The sequence below is a fragment of the Taudactylus pleione genome, unplaced genomic scaffold (assembly GCF_031769625.1).
Source record: "Taudactylus pleione unplaced genomic scaffold, aTauple2 ptg000282l, whole genome shotgun sequence".
In the NCBI taxonomy this organism is placed as follows: Eukaryota; Metazoa; Chordata; class Amphibia; order Anura; family Myobatrachidae; genus Taudactylus; species Taudactylus pleione.
The window spans coordinates 16,523,028-16,539,404 of record NW_028284684.1 but is presented as its reverse complement, the minus strand read 5'-3'; the positions used below and the strand labels follow the sequence as shown (position 1 = coordinate 16,539,404).

At 44.6% G+C, this 16,377-nt stretch overlaps 1 protein-coding gene across 1 annotated transcript in view; it reads left to right on the top strand.

Moving 5' to 3' along the window:
• The first annotated feature begins 517 nt into the window (after nt 1-517).
• Nucleotides 518-16,377, top strand: part of DNAH10 (dynein axonemal heavy chain 10) — a 270,391-nt gene continuing 254,531 nt past the window's right edge. The window contains exons 1-6 of the mRNA XM_088482144.1: nt 518-743; nt 2,424-2,552; nt 3,341-3,492; nt 12,037-12,145; nt 13,574-13,689; nt 14,964-15,192. Coding sequence (XP_088338270.1) covers nt 518-743; nt 2,424-2,552; nt 3,341-3,492; nt 12,037-12,145; nt 13,574-13,689; nt 14,964-15,192 — 961 coding nt within the window. The remainder of the gene's footprint in view (nt 744-2,423; nt 2,553-3,340; nt 3,493-12,036; nt 12,146-13,573; nt 13,690-14,963; nt 15,193-16,377) is intronic.

The window sequence follows — 16,377 nt, the reverse complement described above, 5'->3', positions numbered from 1 at the left end:
AATATATATTTTAATTAAAGTGATCATGCTAACTACAGAGCAAGAAGTATGTTTTTCCCCTCTACATCACACATTTTAAGCCTATTGGCCTTTAGACAAGAGATATCTCTTTTGACATGTATGCTAATTTAAAATGTATTTATAATGCAGGCAAACCTCTGCAGTGTTGGACTTAACAAAAAGTGTACCTAACCTAATATAATGAACAAAACAACATATTTTCAAACGTTAGATATTAATTACTGAACATGCCTAATATAAATTTTTGAAAATGTATAGATGTTACATAACTTTCTAAACACTTCAGAAAACAGCACCTGATGTGTTTGGAGTATGATATGCATGTATATTTTATTTTTCTGATGTTAGTTACAACGCTATAGTCCTCTAGTGAGCGGGCGCATGGATATGGAGAACTAGCATTTTGGAGGCTAGTGTGCCGCTGGGAGCCAGGATGTAGTGCCGGCAGCGTGGAGATGTTGGCATAGTTACCACAAACTGTCTGCTAGCCGGGACCATGGCTCTGGACGATCCGCGCTTGGAGTGGATCCGGGACCGAGTGTACTGCGGCTTCGGCCTCACTGACCCGAGCTGCTTCGAAGAACTCCTCAACCGGAACGACGGGGAACATGAGGTCAAACTGCTCCGGTTTCTTAACGACAGCTCTGCCGAGGAGGCCCCCTCCGCTCTGTTCTTCTTCCAAAGCATCAGAGAAGAGGAGGTGGAGGTGCAGATAGCAGTCGGTAAGGGCCCCGGGGTGCTGTGTGGCGATGGGGTGATCATTCAACTATTTCCGTCTACTCTGTTCTTTATTAGTATCAGGATCCCTGAGTGCACAGTGATATCATTTATTTATTGAAGGGGCCCCCACCCCAATGCTTGGAAAGAGACAGCTCCTAACCACAGTTATTGCTCATTTTATGTCCTACAGTAGTACCCTAGTATACATTATGCCAAAGATAGCTCCAGTTCACATTGGAAGCTCCTGATTATACCACTCTCCTCACTGACAGCCTGTGATAGAGTGGGGGTGACTCTTCTGCTGGGGCTTTTCCGTCTGTCTCTGCCCTCACTGGTTGGCGCAGACCCGACCTTAGGGAATGGAGTGAGGAGCATATGGCAGGGATGGCCATATACTGCCTCCAAATTGCTGAAAACACTCATCCACACCATATGGATGAGTATAGTTAATTCTCTATTTCTATTATGATGGCTTTTTATATGATGGCATCTTTTTAGATACTGGACAATATGCTGGTGTACTGGTTTCCTTAAGTTTACCGTCGGATAACTATTGGTGTATATATGTGTGTGTGTGTGTGTATATATATATATATATATATATATATATTAGACTAGCTTCAGGTGGCACTCAAGAATAAAGCGCAGAGACAGCCATTAAGTTACCGACATCTCAATACCTTTAATGTATTTTCCTCAGGGTACGTAAATACATTAAAGGTATTGAAACGTTGGTAACTTATTGGCTGTCTCCACGCTGGTTATTTATCCCTGAGTGCTGCCTCAAGCTCGTCTGTATCTCCTGCATCAAGCCAAGCTTTTGTATGCTGTTAAGGAAGGCAACATGGAGCAGTATTCTGAAGACTTCAAACAGTGCATGCCGAACATTCCCTGCTGATAGATATATATTTAATATCTATCTATCGGAATTGATATGATGTGCCAACAATGGAAGGCCGCCTAGTGCAGAATCCCGACAGCGGCAGGTAAGTACCCTAACCTCCCCTTCCCCCCCTAAACTGTCCCTTGGGGGTGCCTAATGCTAACCTCCCCAGGGGGTGCCTAACCTTCCCCCAGTGGTGCCTAACCCTAACTACCCCCTTCCCGCACCCTAAACCTAACCCTCCCAGGGGGTGCCTAACCCTAACCTACCCCCAGTGGTGCCTAACCCTAACCCCCCCCTTCCCCTAGCCTAACCCTCCCTGAGGGTGCCTAACACTAATCTGCCCCCGGGGGTGACTAAACCTAACCCCCCCTTCCCCGGGGACAGAACAGTTACTTACCCATCCGGACGATCGGGATTCCCACTCTTCGAGATGCCGACGTCGGTATCCTGTTCACATTTGGGATATCGGCGTCGGCATATTGCTAGGCGGCGGGATTCAGGCGGCGGTATATCGACGCCCGGCATTCCGTCCGCCGGCAATATGACTACATCTATCTATCTATCTATCTATCTATCTATCTATCTATCTATCTATCTATCTATCTATCTATCTATCATTTTGAAATATGACCTTAAGGTGCAGAGTGGTTATTTTAATTTCAGGACCCCATAACTGCTTCCTAATTTGAGTAAATAATTTGTGTTTTCTCTATACTTGGTGCAGATTGCACAAATTGTCCTTGTTTGAGCTATACTGAGAGGCTTCAATACACAGACTACTGTGTTTTTCTCTTAGAACTGGAAGAACTTTTAAAGATTAATGTTTCACAAGAAGAAGAGACTAACACTCCTCTACTAAGAAATGAAATTGAGGACCTGAGTAAAAAATCTGAAGATACCAGCTCACTAGAAGCATCTAGCGACAGTAAGTATTAGTACAGCCAAAGGGAGGAATTCAATTTGGCTGGCTGGGCACAATGTGCTGTTTTGGAGGTCCATAGAGAAACTTGCAGTTTCTGCCCTACCAGATTGGGCATCTAGAATGTAGTCACTGGGTCGACATTTACAATGTCGACAGTTATGATGTTAACATTGTTAAACTGTCTACAGGCAACATGTTGACATTCTCAGAATGTCCACAATGAAATGTTGACATTCTCAGCATGTCGACATTAAGATTTAGGGTTAGCCACTAGGGGAGGTTAGGGTTAGCCACTAGGGGAGATTAGGGCTAGCCACTCGGGTATGTTAGGGTTAGGCTGCTGGGTGAAGGGGTTAGGGTTAGGTACTAAAGGGAGGGATAGGGGAAGAATAAATACAGGAACGTTGGAGGATCAGAGATCAGCGCCGAAAGTCATGGTCACATGACTGCCGAGACCTGGAAGCTGTGATGGAGCCATTGCAGCCATCAGGAGCAGATAAGTGACTACTGGGCCACCAGGGTTGGTGTATCAACATTCTAACATGTCAACATTTCACCAGTGTCTATATCTATAACTGACAGAACACATTCAGTTGCTAAATCTTTGACATTTTCTTTGTAACATTTTGTTTGCCGTGGGTTTATGATATTTAATATTTTATTAATGTCAACTTACCCTCCTTTCTTTATTATCTGCTATTTTTATATGCAGATGCAAATCCATGATCGTTAAATTTGATTTGCAAATTGAAAAATTGTCAATGCAGAATTGTGCTTTTTCCAATATTTAGAGAATGGTAGCACAGCTGTCACAGATATTGGGTCTCTACCTATAGAAGTAAATGGAAAATCTGAGGATTCCACTATTCTGGAGACAGAAAGTGTTTCAGAATCAATTGAAGAAAGAGCTAATGGAACAGCTGTCGCCCACATCACTCACACTGTAAGTAACTTTTTAAATGATATAATTGACCTAAACTGAGTTTCTAACTTCCGACTTATGGGGGCCCATTTATTAAGGATCGCATTTTGCATGCAGTACCGCCCATGATCGCATTGCAAAATGCGATCATACCGGCCGAATGTATGACCCGGCACATGCAGGGAGACGGGCTCCGAAAAGAGCCCGTCCCTGCGATGTGTCCGGAGCGCATTCCGGGCTGCTGCGCATGCGCAGTCCCGCGGACTGCACATGAGCAGCGCCCATTGCCGGCGGAGGGATCTGGTAGATCCCTCCGCCGGCTGAAATGCGGTAAGTGCCCATAGGGGACAGCGGCTAATGCTATCTTCAGATAGCGTTAGCTGCTGGGGTCAATATCAGGAATGCTTCGCATTCCCGATATTGATACATTTGGCAGCATCGCATCCCCCATAGAAACCTATGGGGGAGGCGGCTGCCGGCGGCAATGGAGGGATCGCAGCAGGTATCGGAGATACCTGCTGCGGTCCCTCCTTCATACATTCGGGGGATACTTAGTATTTGAGGTAAACCCCCGAAAACAGGTGTTTTCGGGGAATTTACCTCAAATGCAGTTTGATAAATGGGCCCCATGGTTTTAAATGATTGTTTTGTACTTTTTAGTTTATACAGAGTTTTTTTTTTTTTATCTTGCAGTCTTCAATGCAGTCGGAGCACTATTAGCTCAAACTAGGAAATGATTGAGTGTCTGGTGGACAGAGCATTAATTGTTTTGTTTAATATCACCTGACTACACTAGATAAATGCTAGCTAGAATTCATGCAAGGCCAAGTCTCTTCCAACACTAAAACCCTGCATAATTATCAGATTAATATTTTTTCAGTTTCCGGGGATAGCCCCGGGCTACCAGCCTAGGCCTGGGGTGCCCTGGAGAGGGGGAACTCTTTATTGGGGGGGCCCCACCTCCTCAGGGGTCCCCGGCCTGGGCTGACTAGCGATCAGGGGTAATGCTTTGGCCCGGAGGACCCAGTGAAAGGGTTCCACTGGCTGTGGCATTACTCCCTCGCTAGAAAGAGCTCGGTGCTGATTATGGATAATAAAGGGGACCCCTACTCTTTTTGTCCCCTGTATTTGCAAATCCAGGACCGTCTCTGAAAAACTTGGGGCTGATTATGCTTTCAGGGGGGGGGGAGGGGGTGTCACGTTGTTTTTCTTTTGTTTACACTTGTATTAGTTTTTCTTTTGCACAGATGCATAGATGGATCTCACTGATCCGTCCATGCATCTGTGTCTTGAAGCTTGCATCACGGATCTCCCTTATCCGTGCATGCAAGTGACGTCGGGATTGTGCGGGTCCTAACGACATATTGTTCAGGCATAAACGCTGAACGATATGCCGCCGGATCGTGTACGAGATCGACAGATCTTGCCTGCAGTAGGCAAGATCTGAAGATACGACGCATCGGCATTGTTATCTTGAGTGGACACTCATGGTTTGCACATAGTATGCACGATCTGTCGTTCCGATGCTTTGAAATCAGCCAGATCGTGCAGAATCTCGTCTAGTGTGTAGGCACCTTTAGAGGTTGCTGTCTCCAAGGTATAAAAAAGTTAATGAAACTGATTTATTAAAAAAAACACTGACAAGTTCAAGAAAGCGACAAGTGAAAGAGATTGTTGATGTTTTCAAACCCTTATAGCCCAAAAAGTACATGAGATAGATATATATATGTGTGTATATATATATATATAATGTGTGTGTGTATATATATATATATATATATATATATATATATATATATATATATATATATATATTTCTCCTTCATCCACTAGGGGACACTGGAGTTCAAGACAGTGGGGTATAGACGGTGGTAGAGCAGAGCTTGGCACTTTAAATAATTTAGAAGTGTGACTGGCTCCTCCCCCTCTATGCCCCATCAGCCCCAGTTTTTAGAATGTGCCCGAGAGAGCCGGTCGCACATCTGGCTGTCTCCAGCCTTTTTCATATTTTTTATTTTTCAAGCATTGAGGACAGGCAGACTGCTTGCTGTGACAGTCTGCCTGCTACGGGGGAGCCGCCGGGAGGGCACCACACGGCTACTGCAGCCTGTGTCCGGTGACCCTGAGGAGGGGGCACCAGCAGATGGAGTCATCGGACCCTGCGAGGACCCGCCACTGCTGACACCGGCATGTGTCCGGGTTCCTCGCCGCCCCCTCAGCATCCCGGCCGCAACAGCCCGTAAGTATATCCCACCACTCCTGACTAGCTGGAGTGGTGGGCGAAAATGCTGGGCTCAGAACAGCGTGCGCTGCGCGGCTGTTACACAGCCTCCTTCCCCTGCCAGTAGACAGGCAGTGTCGGCGCTGCTGATGAGACCCGCTGCTGCACTCGGCAGTCAGCGTCCGGGTCTCTGGCTTAGCCTAGCCACTGTTCCCCCTCTCCTATTTAAATGAGGGGATGGATAAAGCAAGAGGCCCCTTTGAAGCTCCTATATGCAAGGAGGGAGACTGCTGCGTCCCACTGCTACCATAACGGGAGTCTGCAGCCCCGCTATTATAGCCCTGCATAACGGGGCTGGGGCGGGGCTTAAGGAGCCGCTCAACGCGGCTCTAAGTTGCCGCGCTGGTGCTTGTATGAAAGCACCGGCGCTGGCTTATGCTCATTAGCCGCTGTAGAGCGCGGTACAGCGCTCTTAGCGGTTGGTTGCTGTGCCGGTGCTTATTTGAAGAAGCACCGACGCTGGCTCTCACAGCGCTATGCCTGCCTAGAGAGAGAGGCTGGAAAATAACAGCGCTTGTAGTGCAGAGTCCCCGTTAGCGAGACGGGGTTGATTTACCGCCATTAATGTGGCGTTGCGGGCGGGGCTTAGCGGCGACCCGGCCAAGGCCAAAACGCTGGGCTCAAGGACAGCGCGTGCCACGCTGCGGTTAGAGCTAATGAGCACAGCTGCACCTTTGTACGGGATCCCCCCTCATGTAGTCTGCACTGCAGCAGCATCCCTGAGGTTAGTAAGCGGCTCACTGTAATAATGCCGCTTCCCTGTTCAACGCTCTGGAACATCCTGCCTGAGCAATGCCAGCAGTCAGTTCCAACACAGGTGGGCAAGCGCTGACTCCCCCCCCGCCCTCCCCCCGCCCCCTCTGCTCAGGAGAGAGGCTGGAAGACAGGACCCGCCATAGCTGAAATCGGCAGAGTCCGGGTCTCCTGCCCCTTCCCCAGCATGGCTGTTAGTAGGCTGACAGCGGTGAGGTCTGCGTTGCACCGAGCACCCTCCCGCCCTGTATGCTGCGTTGTCACTTGCAGGGAGGTGCGGGCGCTGTTGCAGTGCTTGTACAGGGAGGAGGCTTTCCGGTGGCGCGCACTCCACGCGCTACAGACCTGGGCCCTCCATTTCAGTATTCGGGCTAGGCATAATACAGCACTGCCTTAGCGATTAGCAGCTCTCATCTATTAACAGGAGGAGACGCTGCGTTACGCAGTTCCTGGCTGTGCTGAGCAACTTTACATGCCCGCTCCTCCAAATGATGATTAAGCCCCCCTCGCTTGTGTAGGAGCCATGATCGCTCCTCCCATGTTATCGGCATCGGCTGGACCTTCAACTACTCCGCTTTTATGCGGTTCTACTGCGGGGGCAAGTAGCGCTGTGTTGACTGGAGTATATCAGTGGCTCACACAGTGTGGTAATTCAGGAATGCATACAGTCCAGCGACTGCAACAGTGCCCCTGCTTCCCTATTATGGGCAGCAGTATCTACCTGCACACAAGCAGTATAGCTCAGTGCACTACCTGCAGCAGGGAGTGCTTTAGCACTGGTTTCCTTCGAGACCCCTCCCTTTTTGGGAGTGCTTCAGTAAATAATAGGATGTCCGTCACTGTATGACAGGAGTATTCCCAGCTAAATACGCTGTGCTGACGGGACACGGTCCCGCCATTTTGCCAGACAGTGTAGTGGTTAGCGTTGCTGCCTCGCAGCAGTGAGGTCGTGGGTTCTCTTCCCACCGTGGTCCTAGCTGTGTGGAGTTTGCAAGCAACGGGTGTTACCCCCTGTCATGGCTTCCCCTTGGTTCTATAAAGGGCACCTGGCTTAACCTAATTAAAGATATATAGTATGTATAGTACTTGTACTAGTCATTGTTCTGGTTGCTGGGGCCAAAACTTATGGTTATAGCTTACCCGTAACCAGGGTTAGCACATTATTGCGTCCCATCCCCAGGCTTATGCCCCATAACCCTGAACACGCTCTATCTCGTCTGATTTTGGAAGCTAAGCAGGGTCAGGCCTGGTTAGTACTTCGATGGGAGACCACCTGGGAATACCAGGTGCTGTAGGCTTATATAGGTGCCAGCACATATACTACATTATAGGCTGGTTTTAAAACCTTCCAGTTCTGTATAGTGCTAGCTACTGTGCATAGCTAGTTGTTAGCAGAATGGGAACTAGCCTAAACCCCTGTTTGCACTATAACACCGCGTTATGCGGTTCTGAGAGGGGCCAGTTACTCAGCCGGTGCACATTCCCGGCTAGAGGCGCTGGGCTGACGGGACACAGTGCCGCCATTGCAGCGCAGGGTATTACCCACTGTCAGGCTTCCCCTTGGCTTTATAACAAAGGGTGCCTAGCTTAATCTAATGGCCTGATATCATAGCCTGTGAAGGTTACTCCATGGTGTACTAGCTACTCTGCCTAAACTGAGATCGTCTTTTTGATTCCCTCTTCAAAAAACGGGTTAATCTGGAACTAAAATAGCTCACCTGAAGCACGCACGCTCATAATATATAAGGCGAGTACACCAGTAACAGAAGTCCCAGGAACGACACCAGTCTGGGACAGCACGCTGCTAACACATCTTGCCTCTACGCCATAACAGAATGACGGCCACATGAGCAGCCTCCCGGCGTGGAGGTAAGCCACGGTATATATATATGTGTGTATGTATGTATGTATGCATATATATATATATATATATATATATATGTATTTTATACCAGCCCTGCTTTAGAATATATACATGCTGGAGTGAATTTGTCCATCCATGGCGCTAATTATGCTCAGGTTCTATTTTAAATATTATCGTCGCCTACTAAACTTGTATGTAGGTACACGTATGCATATGTGGATATCGCGTCTTATCCTTACCATAACATACTAGCATAATTAAAGATGCTACGATTGGAGGCTGGACGCTCCTGATGCGGTAGTTGGTACAGTGACTCCGCTTTACACTATCTCTCCCTAGAAATTGGGTTGTGTGTGTGTGTGTGAATATATAATGTTTATACTTCCACATTCATTAGGTTTACCTATTATTCCACGGATGCGTAGCCGTCTGGGTTTACCATAAGCTGTAGGCTATATCCATTCCTATTATATGGTGGTTCTATAAACTAGAATCATGTTCTGCAGCTTACATAGTGATAGTCACAATTCCCTGGGCATTGCTTCCAGTATGGTCCCTATACATGTCCTGGGGCGCGCCCCATTCGGGGGATCTATTCTCATTACAACTACAGTGGTGCACTTGTATTAATATTTCCGAACAGGTACCCTTCTCAGTATCTATTCCGGTACTCCATATTTTTGTCGCATATCTCAATAAAATGAGTCTCAAAAGGGCCTTAGGTACAATTCATACCATGAGGCCTTGGGCCGCCCACAGAACAGGCTCAATTTAGAGTCCTGTTATACGACCACCTTGTCTCCACTAACATTTTATTAGTTTCTACAGTAATTTCTACTGCACTTCTCCAGACTAAGGTCCGTGCTGTGGAGCATTGGTCTTCGCCCACTGAAGCTACTCTTTATACCTAACATGGCGGGTTGCTGTGTGATAAAAGGTCAGTGACATTCTACATAGCGTCCAGAGTGCTTCTGGTCGCTCACAGGTAAGAGCTTACCTCACTAATGCCTAGGAAGATGCTCCTATTTCATGCAACCTGACATACATAACGTTAATCTCCCATACGGAGCCTAGCGGCTGTCCTAGCAGCCCTCTGCTCTTTTAATCTGTTGGCTCTACACTTTAGAGTTTCCCTGGTGTGTGGGTGCATAGTTTGTACATTGAGATTAGCGACACTATTCTACTAGAATCTGTTGGGGTTATGGACCAAAGCGCATCTCTGGGCTAGTGCACATCTTTACATAAGTGTGACAGTCACTATGTTCCACGCAGGGGGCCTGGTTGGGTTTTCCTGTTCAGTATATGTTGATATTTTATCACACTAATAGGTACCTGACGGGTACTTGCATGGTTGTCCTGCTGCCCTGGCCTTGCTGTGTGGGATGCTTCCCTATATTGGTAGCTCTCCCTGGGTGGGGTTACATTCGTGCTCCTTTACTGCTAAGTTCCTGGTTGTTTTCACACTATGTTCGGGCCGGCAGTTGGTACTGACTACGCACTTCCATCAGGTTGGAAGTTGTCTTTTTATCCCTGTTTTCAGTATGGGTTATACTGCTGTCTGACCCTCTGAAAGGAATTGTAGTCTCCATCCTCTCGTATTCGCCTCTGCCTCATGTCCCGTGGGATCTCCACACGTTGGAGACTTCTATGGTATAACCTTTCCGCTGGTTCACAACTTTGTTGTAGTGGGACCTCAAGGATCGTTCCAAGCGATTGTTTGGTCTTGTCTTTGACCTCCCAGTATACTCTTTATTGGGAGTCTGTGGACAGGATCAACTTTGTATCTGTTGATTGGTATTGTCATACTTCTATCTATATGATTATGACCAGCGGTGCTGGGATTCTGCTGTCTGCAGCTGTTGCAGTTTCCTGTGCAGACTCTAGTACGATTCACGAGTTTTTCTCATTTTCTGCCCTTCTCCTATGGATTCTTGTTGGGGCTCTCTGCTACCAGCTGTCTGGTTTGGTCTATTTTCAGCCGCTTCTCAACTGTGATTGTTTTCTCGCCAGCCGTTCTGTTCATTTTGGCTTCCGCTGTGCGTACGCTGTGGAAGTTCTTCTGTGACTGTCTCCTGAGGAGTAGTGTTTGTCTACTGTGCTCTACGACACTTGATCCTCTGCCTCTGCTGGGCCTATTGTTCTTGGCAGTCCCTATTTCGGTTTGGCCGAGGGGTCAGCAAGTTCTCCGCGCTTCCCACCCAGGAGGTTGGCTTTGGGACGTCCCCACTGTCTTGAACTCCAGTGTCCCCTAGTGGATGAAGGAGAAAACAGGATTTTGGTACTTACCGATAAATCCCTTTCTCCGATTCCACAGGGGACACTGGACGCCCGCCCAGCGCTGCGTACCTGACGTTTTGTTGGGTTCATTCTATGGTTGTGTGACTGCATGGTTCCCTGTTATGGGTTCCACTGTTCTCATTCAGTCGGTCTTGTTCCGTTCTGTGGTCTTCTCCTTCTCCTCGTTTTCTTTTCTCTTGTCCTCCGTCTCCTCTCGGGCTCAGTTCTTAAACTGGGGCTGATGGGGCATAGAGGGGGAGGAGCCAGTCACACTTTTAAATTATTTAAAGTGCCAAGCTCTGCTCTACCACCGTCTATACCCCACTGTCTTGAACTCCAGTGTCCCCTGTGGAATCGGAGAAAGGGATTTATCGGTAAGTACCAAAATCCTGTTATATATATATATATATATATATATATATATATATATATACATACATACAGGTTGAGTCTCCCATATCCAAAATGCTTGGGACCAAGGGTATTTTGGATATCGGAATATTCCGTATTTTGGAATAATTGCATACCATTTTGTCTTAGGAATAGGGCCCAAATCTAAACACAGAATGCATTTATGGTTCATATACACATCCTGAAGGTTATTTTATACAATATTTTCAATAATTTTGTGGCTCAAACAAAGTTTGTGTAAATACATGAAATTAATTTATATGTCATATACACCTTATACACACAGCCTATAGGTAATTTTATACTTTATTTTTAATAATTTTGTGCCTTAAACAAAGTTCGTGTACATTGAACCATCAAAAATCAAAGGCTTCACTATTTCAGTCATGCTAAAAATATTCCGTATTTCGGAATATTCCGTATTTCGGAATATTTGGATATGTGAGACTCAACCTGTGTATGTATGTGTGTATATATATATATGTGTGTATATATATATATGTGTGTATATATATATATATATATATATATATATATATATATATATACACACACACACACATATCTATTTTAGAGGTATATTTACTAAGGTGCGGGTTAATAGAAGTGGAGTTGTTGCCCATAGCAACCAATCAGATTCTAGCTATTCTAGAAGGTGCCAGATAAATGATAGCTAGAATCTGATTGGTCGCTATGGGCAACATCTCCACTTAGATAAATCCACACTTTAGTAATATACTGCTTACAGTATTACATGTGTGCAGAGAATAAAAGTAAATAGTAAAAAAAGCAAAATATGTTATGATGTATACAAACATGTATTCAACATTTAAGTTTCTCAAACATTAAAAATAAAAACAATGAAAAATATACAAAACCTAAAACTAGCACACACTTGTTTATTCCCTGGTAGCAGCACGAAAGTCAAATTATTGCCACAATTATCTTGAATTATTTCTAAATTGTATTTTATTTTCAGAAAACAATCAAACAGAAGGTTTACCGCACTGTTCTTTATGTTTCATTCAATTGCATCCCTGAAGAGTATGCAGATTTCAATGCTTTATTTTTCCTGCGAAATACCCAAGGTAAAACAGATGTTGCCAGCAAAATAAAAATAATTAATTTAAAATCTGTGATTTTTCTTTTTCTCGATGCAGAAATCTTAATTGTATTTACCTTGTTAGTAGATCTAGACATTCTTAGAAATTACAATATTTGCCCATACAACACATATGACACAATGGTATTGTGAAATAGGAATGTGTACGCCCTCGGTCTGCACTTTTCACGTAAAAGCACCATTTTTATAGTGATTTTACGGAAATATTCTCAACCTACTGCAATTCAGGACTGTCCCTCTGAAACTGTAACCATTGGGAAGGATGAGTTTATGATTGTTGGTGTGTGTGTGTGTGTATATATATATATATATATATATATATATAACAGTGGATCTTAAAGTGTGGGTGGCGACCCCACAGGCAGTTGCAACTACCTTATGAAGGGGTCACATGACCATTACACCACTTTATGGTATTACTAAATCTGTCTCCTGGCTGAAAGCAGAAGCAGGATTTCTCTTTCATTCTGTAGCCTAAGGGAAGGAACTGTGTGTGCGTCATGTGACCTCCCTCTCTGTATAATGCGGGGAGGTAAAGGTCAGTGCACATCCAATAAGGTTTGGAGAAGGAGGAAAGTGTGCTGTGCCTGCGAACGCTCTAGTGGCAATGGTCATGAGAACTCTGATGAACAATAAGTGGAATGTTGTAACATCTGATGATGTGTTGGGTTGTGGTGGAGTGGGTATGTGGTGGCCTGACTGCATATAGGTGGCATGTTGGAGTGTCTGGTGGCATGTGAGGGTTATGTGAAAGTATCTGACGACATATAAGAGGCACGTGGGAGATGTTTAATTGCATGTGAAGAATTGTGATGTGTGTCTGGGGGGACTGGTGTACATATAATCTGATGCCATGTCCAGTGCCTGTGGGGGCTATGTGATGATGTCTCATGGTATATAAGGGGCATGTGGGGGACCTCTGATGTTAGGTAAAGGGCATGTGAGGCTGTCTGACTGCATGCAATTGGCATGTGAGAGTGACGGATGGCATCACAGATGTAAATGGTGGGGTCGGTTAGTATTTTGTTGAGTCATTCAGTGAGAAAAATCATAACATCCTCAAAACAAAAAGTGAGATAAACATCAACTTTACTATATGACCTGTATCAATGTTGATAATTAGCTCTTTTTTATTTTGTGATTTTCCTAGGGCACTGTTCTGCTGTAACTTGCTGAAGTCATATTGAAAATTATATTGTCAAAGGGGGTCCCAGAGCAGAATAGTTTGAGAACCTCTGTTATATACGATGAAAATGACACAATTTTGCTTGCTGCCCTAGGCAGAATAGTAACCAGACACATAGATTCTGTGATAGGATTTCAACTTTGCTGAACCTGGTAATTGTATTAATTGTATTTGTGTTCACATGTTTTTATCTGCTCTTCTGTGTAGAAACTATCCTAGAGCCCAATGATATGCAGGAGGCATGTGATGTTATGCCAATGTTCTTGGAGTATGGAATCTTGAATGGACATCCGCTGTTTATGCTGAAACAAGTCTTCTCCCAGGTAGAGGAGAAACACAAAGAATACTGATGCATGTGTCATACAGGTCTACTACTCACTGTTTATTCCTTGGGTTGGGATTCTGAAGTTTTATAAAGATCTGGACATGTTAATAAACCCAGCTTAACTGATCTGAGATTGCTTGACCTCATTATGTTACCCATGGCCATATTTTCTGTGCAACCTCACTAGGGGCTTTCAATGGGCAGCTGGGTAGGTGTCTATTAGAAAGAGTTATTTTGGAAAGGACTGTATCAAATGCGTTCACTAAAGTAATGACGTCTCCATCGTTCTCTGTGGGGTTAACGAAAATGTTGTAATTGTTGGTTATATACAATATCTTCTCTTTTGATTTTTCTTGGGCTGGCTGTACGCAGTCTTATGTAAATGCTTGGCACCACTCGCCGTGTCACATGCCCAACATGATTAGGTTAAAAAAAATGTGGGTGTAACCATTTTATGCTAGTTATATAGTATCTTCAACATCCCAGCTGCTTTTGATACATGGTAGCAGATTCTTATTGGAAAGGGGGAGTGGGCTGGGTCTGCACATAATAAGAGGTGCTACCATGCTGAGACTTGTAGTACAATGCAGGGAACAAAGAATGCAGGTGCACACTCTTAATTTACCACAGGTGGATTCCAATTAAGCTGGAGGAACACATCAAGGATGATCAGTGGAAACAGGATGCACCTGAGCTCAATTTTTAAGCTTCATGGCATGTGATTTCTTATTTTTTTCTTATTTTTTTTTTAAATTTGCAAAAATCGCAAACTTTTTACAAGTTGTCATTATGGGGCATTGTGTGTAGAATTTTGAGGACAAAAATGAATTTATTCCATTTTGGAATAAGGCTGTAACATAACAAATTGTGGAAAAAGTGAAGCGCTGTGAATACATTCCGGATGCACTGTACAAGTGAGAATAATTATAAACAGAAAATTGTCAGACCTGACCAGCGCCCTCTGCCCTGCGGTGCCCTGTGCCGTGGCACATGTCTCACCAACCTAGTTTCGGCCCTGAAGATGAAACTCGACCAATGTGAGAGTTTTCTGCGAAACTCTCACATTTTCTAAACTCTCATCCTATTACATTTGGCCCATTATGTCAATTTATCCAGGATTACTTATAATAGTGCCTATTCTAATATGTAGATAGCAATGTAAGACTATAGCAGATTCTTATTTAAGACTGTATAGTTAGAAATGACGTATAAAAAGTATGATTTTATTTTTCTATTCTTTTTTATTTCTGGGTATACATTTTGTTTTGTTAGGTTTTTATGCCTCTGTTGTCTTACAATCAACACAAAACTGGAGATGGTTCCCTTCAAGAGCATCCTGGTCGGCCTTCGGGTTCTTCTGAAGATTCAAGTGAAAAAGACTCCACTAAGTTGGGACAACCAGCTGCAGAACGGATAAGTGTTCAGCTAATTAGAGATGAGTTCCTAATGAACATGCAAAAGTTCCTGAACCATATTCAGCAAACAATTCAGCAGCTAGAGGGCAAGTTTGTTTCCAAAAATTTAATATAACTGAAGGTTATGTAATCTGTTAATGGTGGCATGTACAGTATAATCTCTCGCCTTCATACCCTTTATGGCACTTGGCAGATGTAAATTTTAGGTGAAGTTGGCATCCTTTTAAAAATGTTGCTTGAGTTATAGGCTAGAAGTGTTGTTATTGTTTTATCAATAGTGGGCAAACATTAAATACATAACATAATTCTAATTAAACATTAGGCTTCGATTGTGTACTGTATGCTAAAGGATTTTTGAAAGGTGTTCATGAAAATGGAGCTGTGGGACTACTACCACCCCCATGAAGTTGTATTTTTTAGTTCTAGTACTTTATGTATTTGTTTCATAGTATTTTTCATGTATATTGTTTGTATACATCAATTTGTAGGATATGTACAGAATTGTGTGCTGCTCTTCGAAGCATTTGCTAATCCCAGACAATAAATAATGATACTATGTAAAATGAGCAGACAGTAAAGTGGATTAAAGATACAGTATTAATTTATTGAAGCAAAAACACCATAGGCAAATCCGTTAGACAAAGGCAAGTAAGTCAAGCATGAAAAGAAAAAAAGACATTATACACGATGATAAGCAATATACAGTAAACATATCTCTACACATTTCCATGGTCATCCTTTGCAAAGTAAAGACGTTCATCTAGCACAGTAGAGACACACAGGGCCAGCTCTAGGGGTGTTCGACCAGTGCGATCGAACAGGAGAGCCACCCATAGAGGACGCACCACTCACCAACATCCCGATTACATTACTGTCCCGCTGTTCCACCCATGGTCCGCTGGTGGTCAAATCGGGAGGCTGGGGACCCCCACCGCCGCGGCGGTGCTGGACCCGGAGTCTGAATGGATGCTGCGCGCATGCGTGACGGGAGAGGGGCTGGGGGAAGCCCAGGTAGTGAGCCTCCCCACAGCCTGACGTTATTTGGAGGCGTGTCATGCGGAACAACTCCAAATAACGTCACGTAGGTTGTGTGGCCTATGGTAATTAGGAAACGTCACAACTTTCCCTGGAGCCGGCCCTGCAGACACATATACACAGTCGAGTTACATTATTATGACCACCTCCTACATTTGACATTGCGTAGCCCATGACGTATGTCACGTGCCGTGCGCTGGCTTGGTGGGTATGTAAGGTGTGCGATAGGCAGTCTG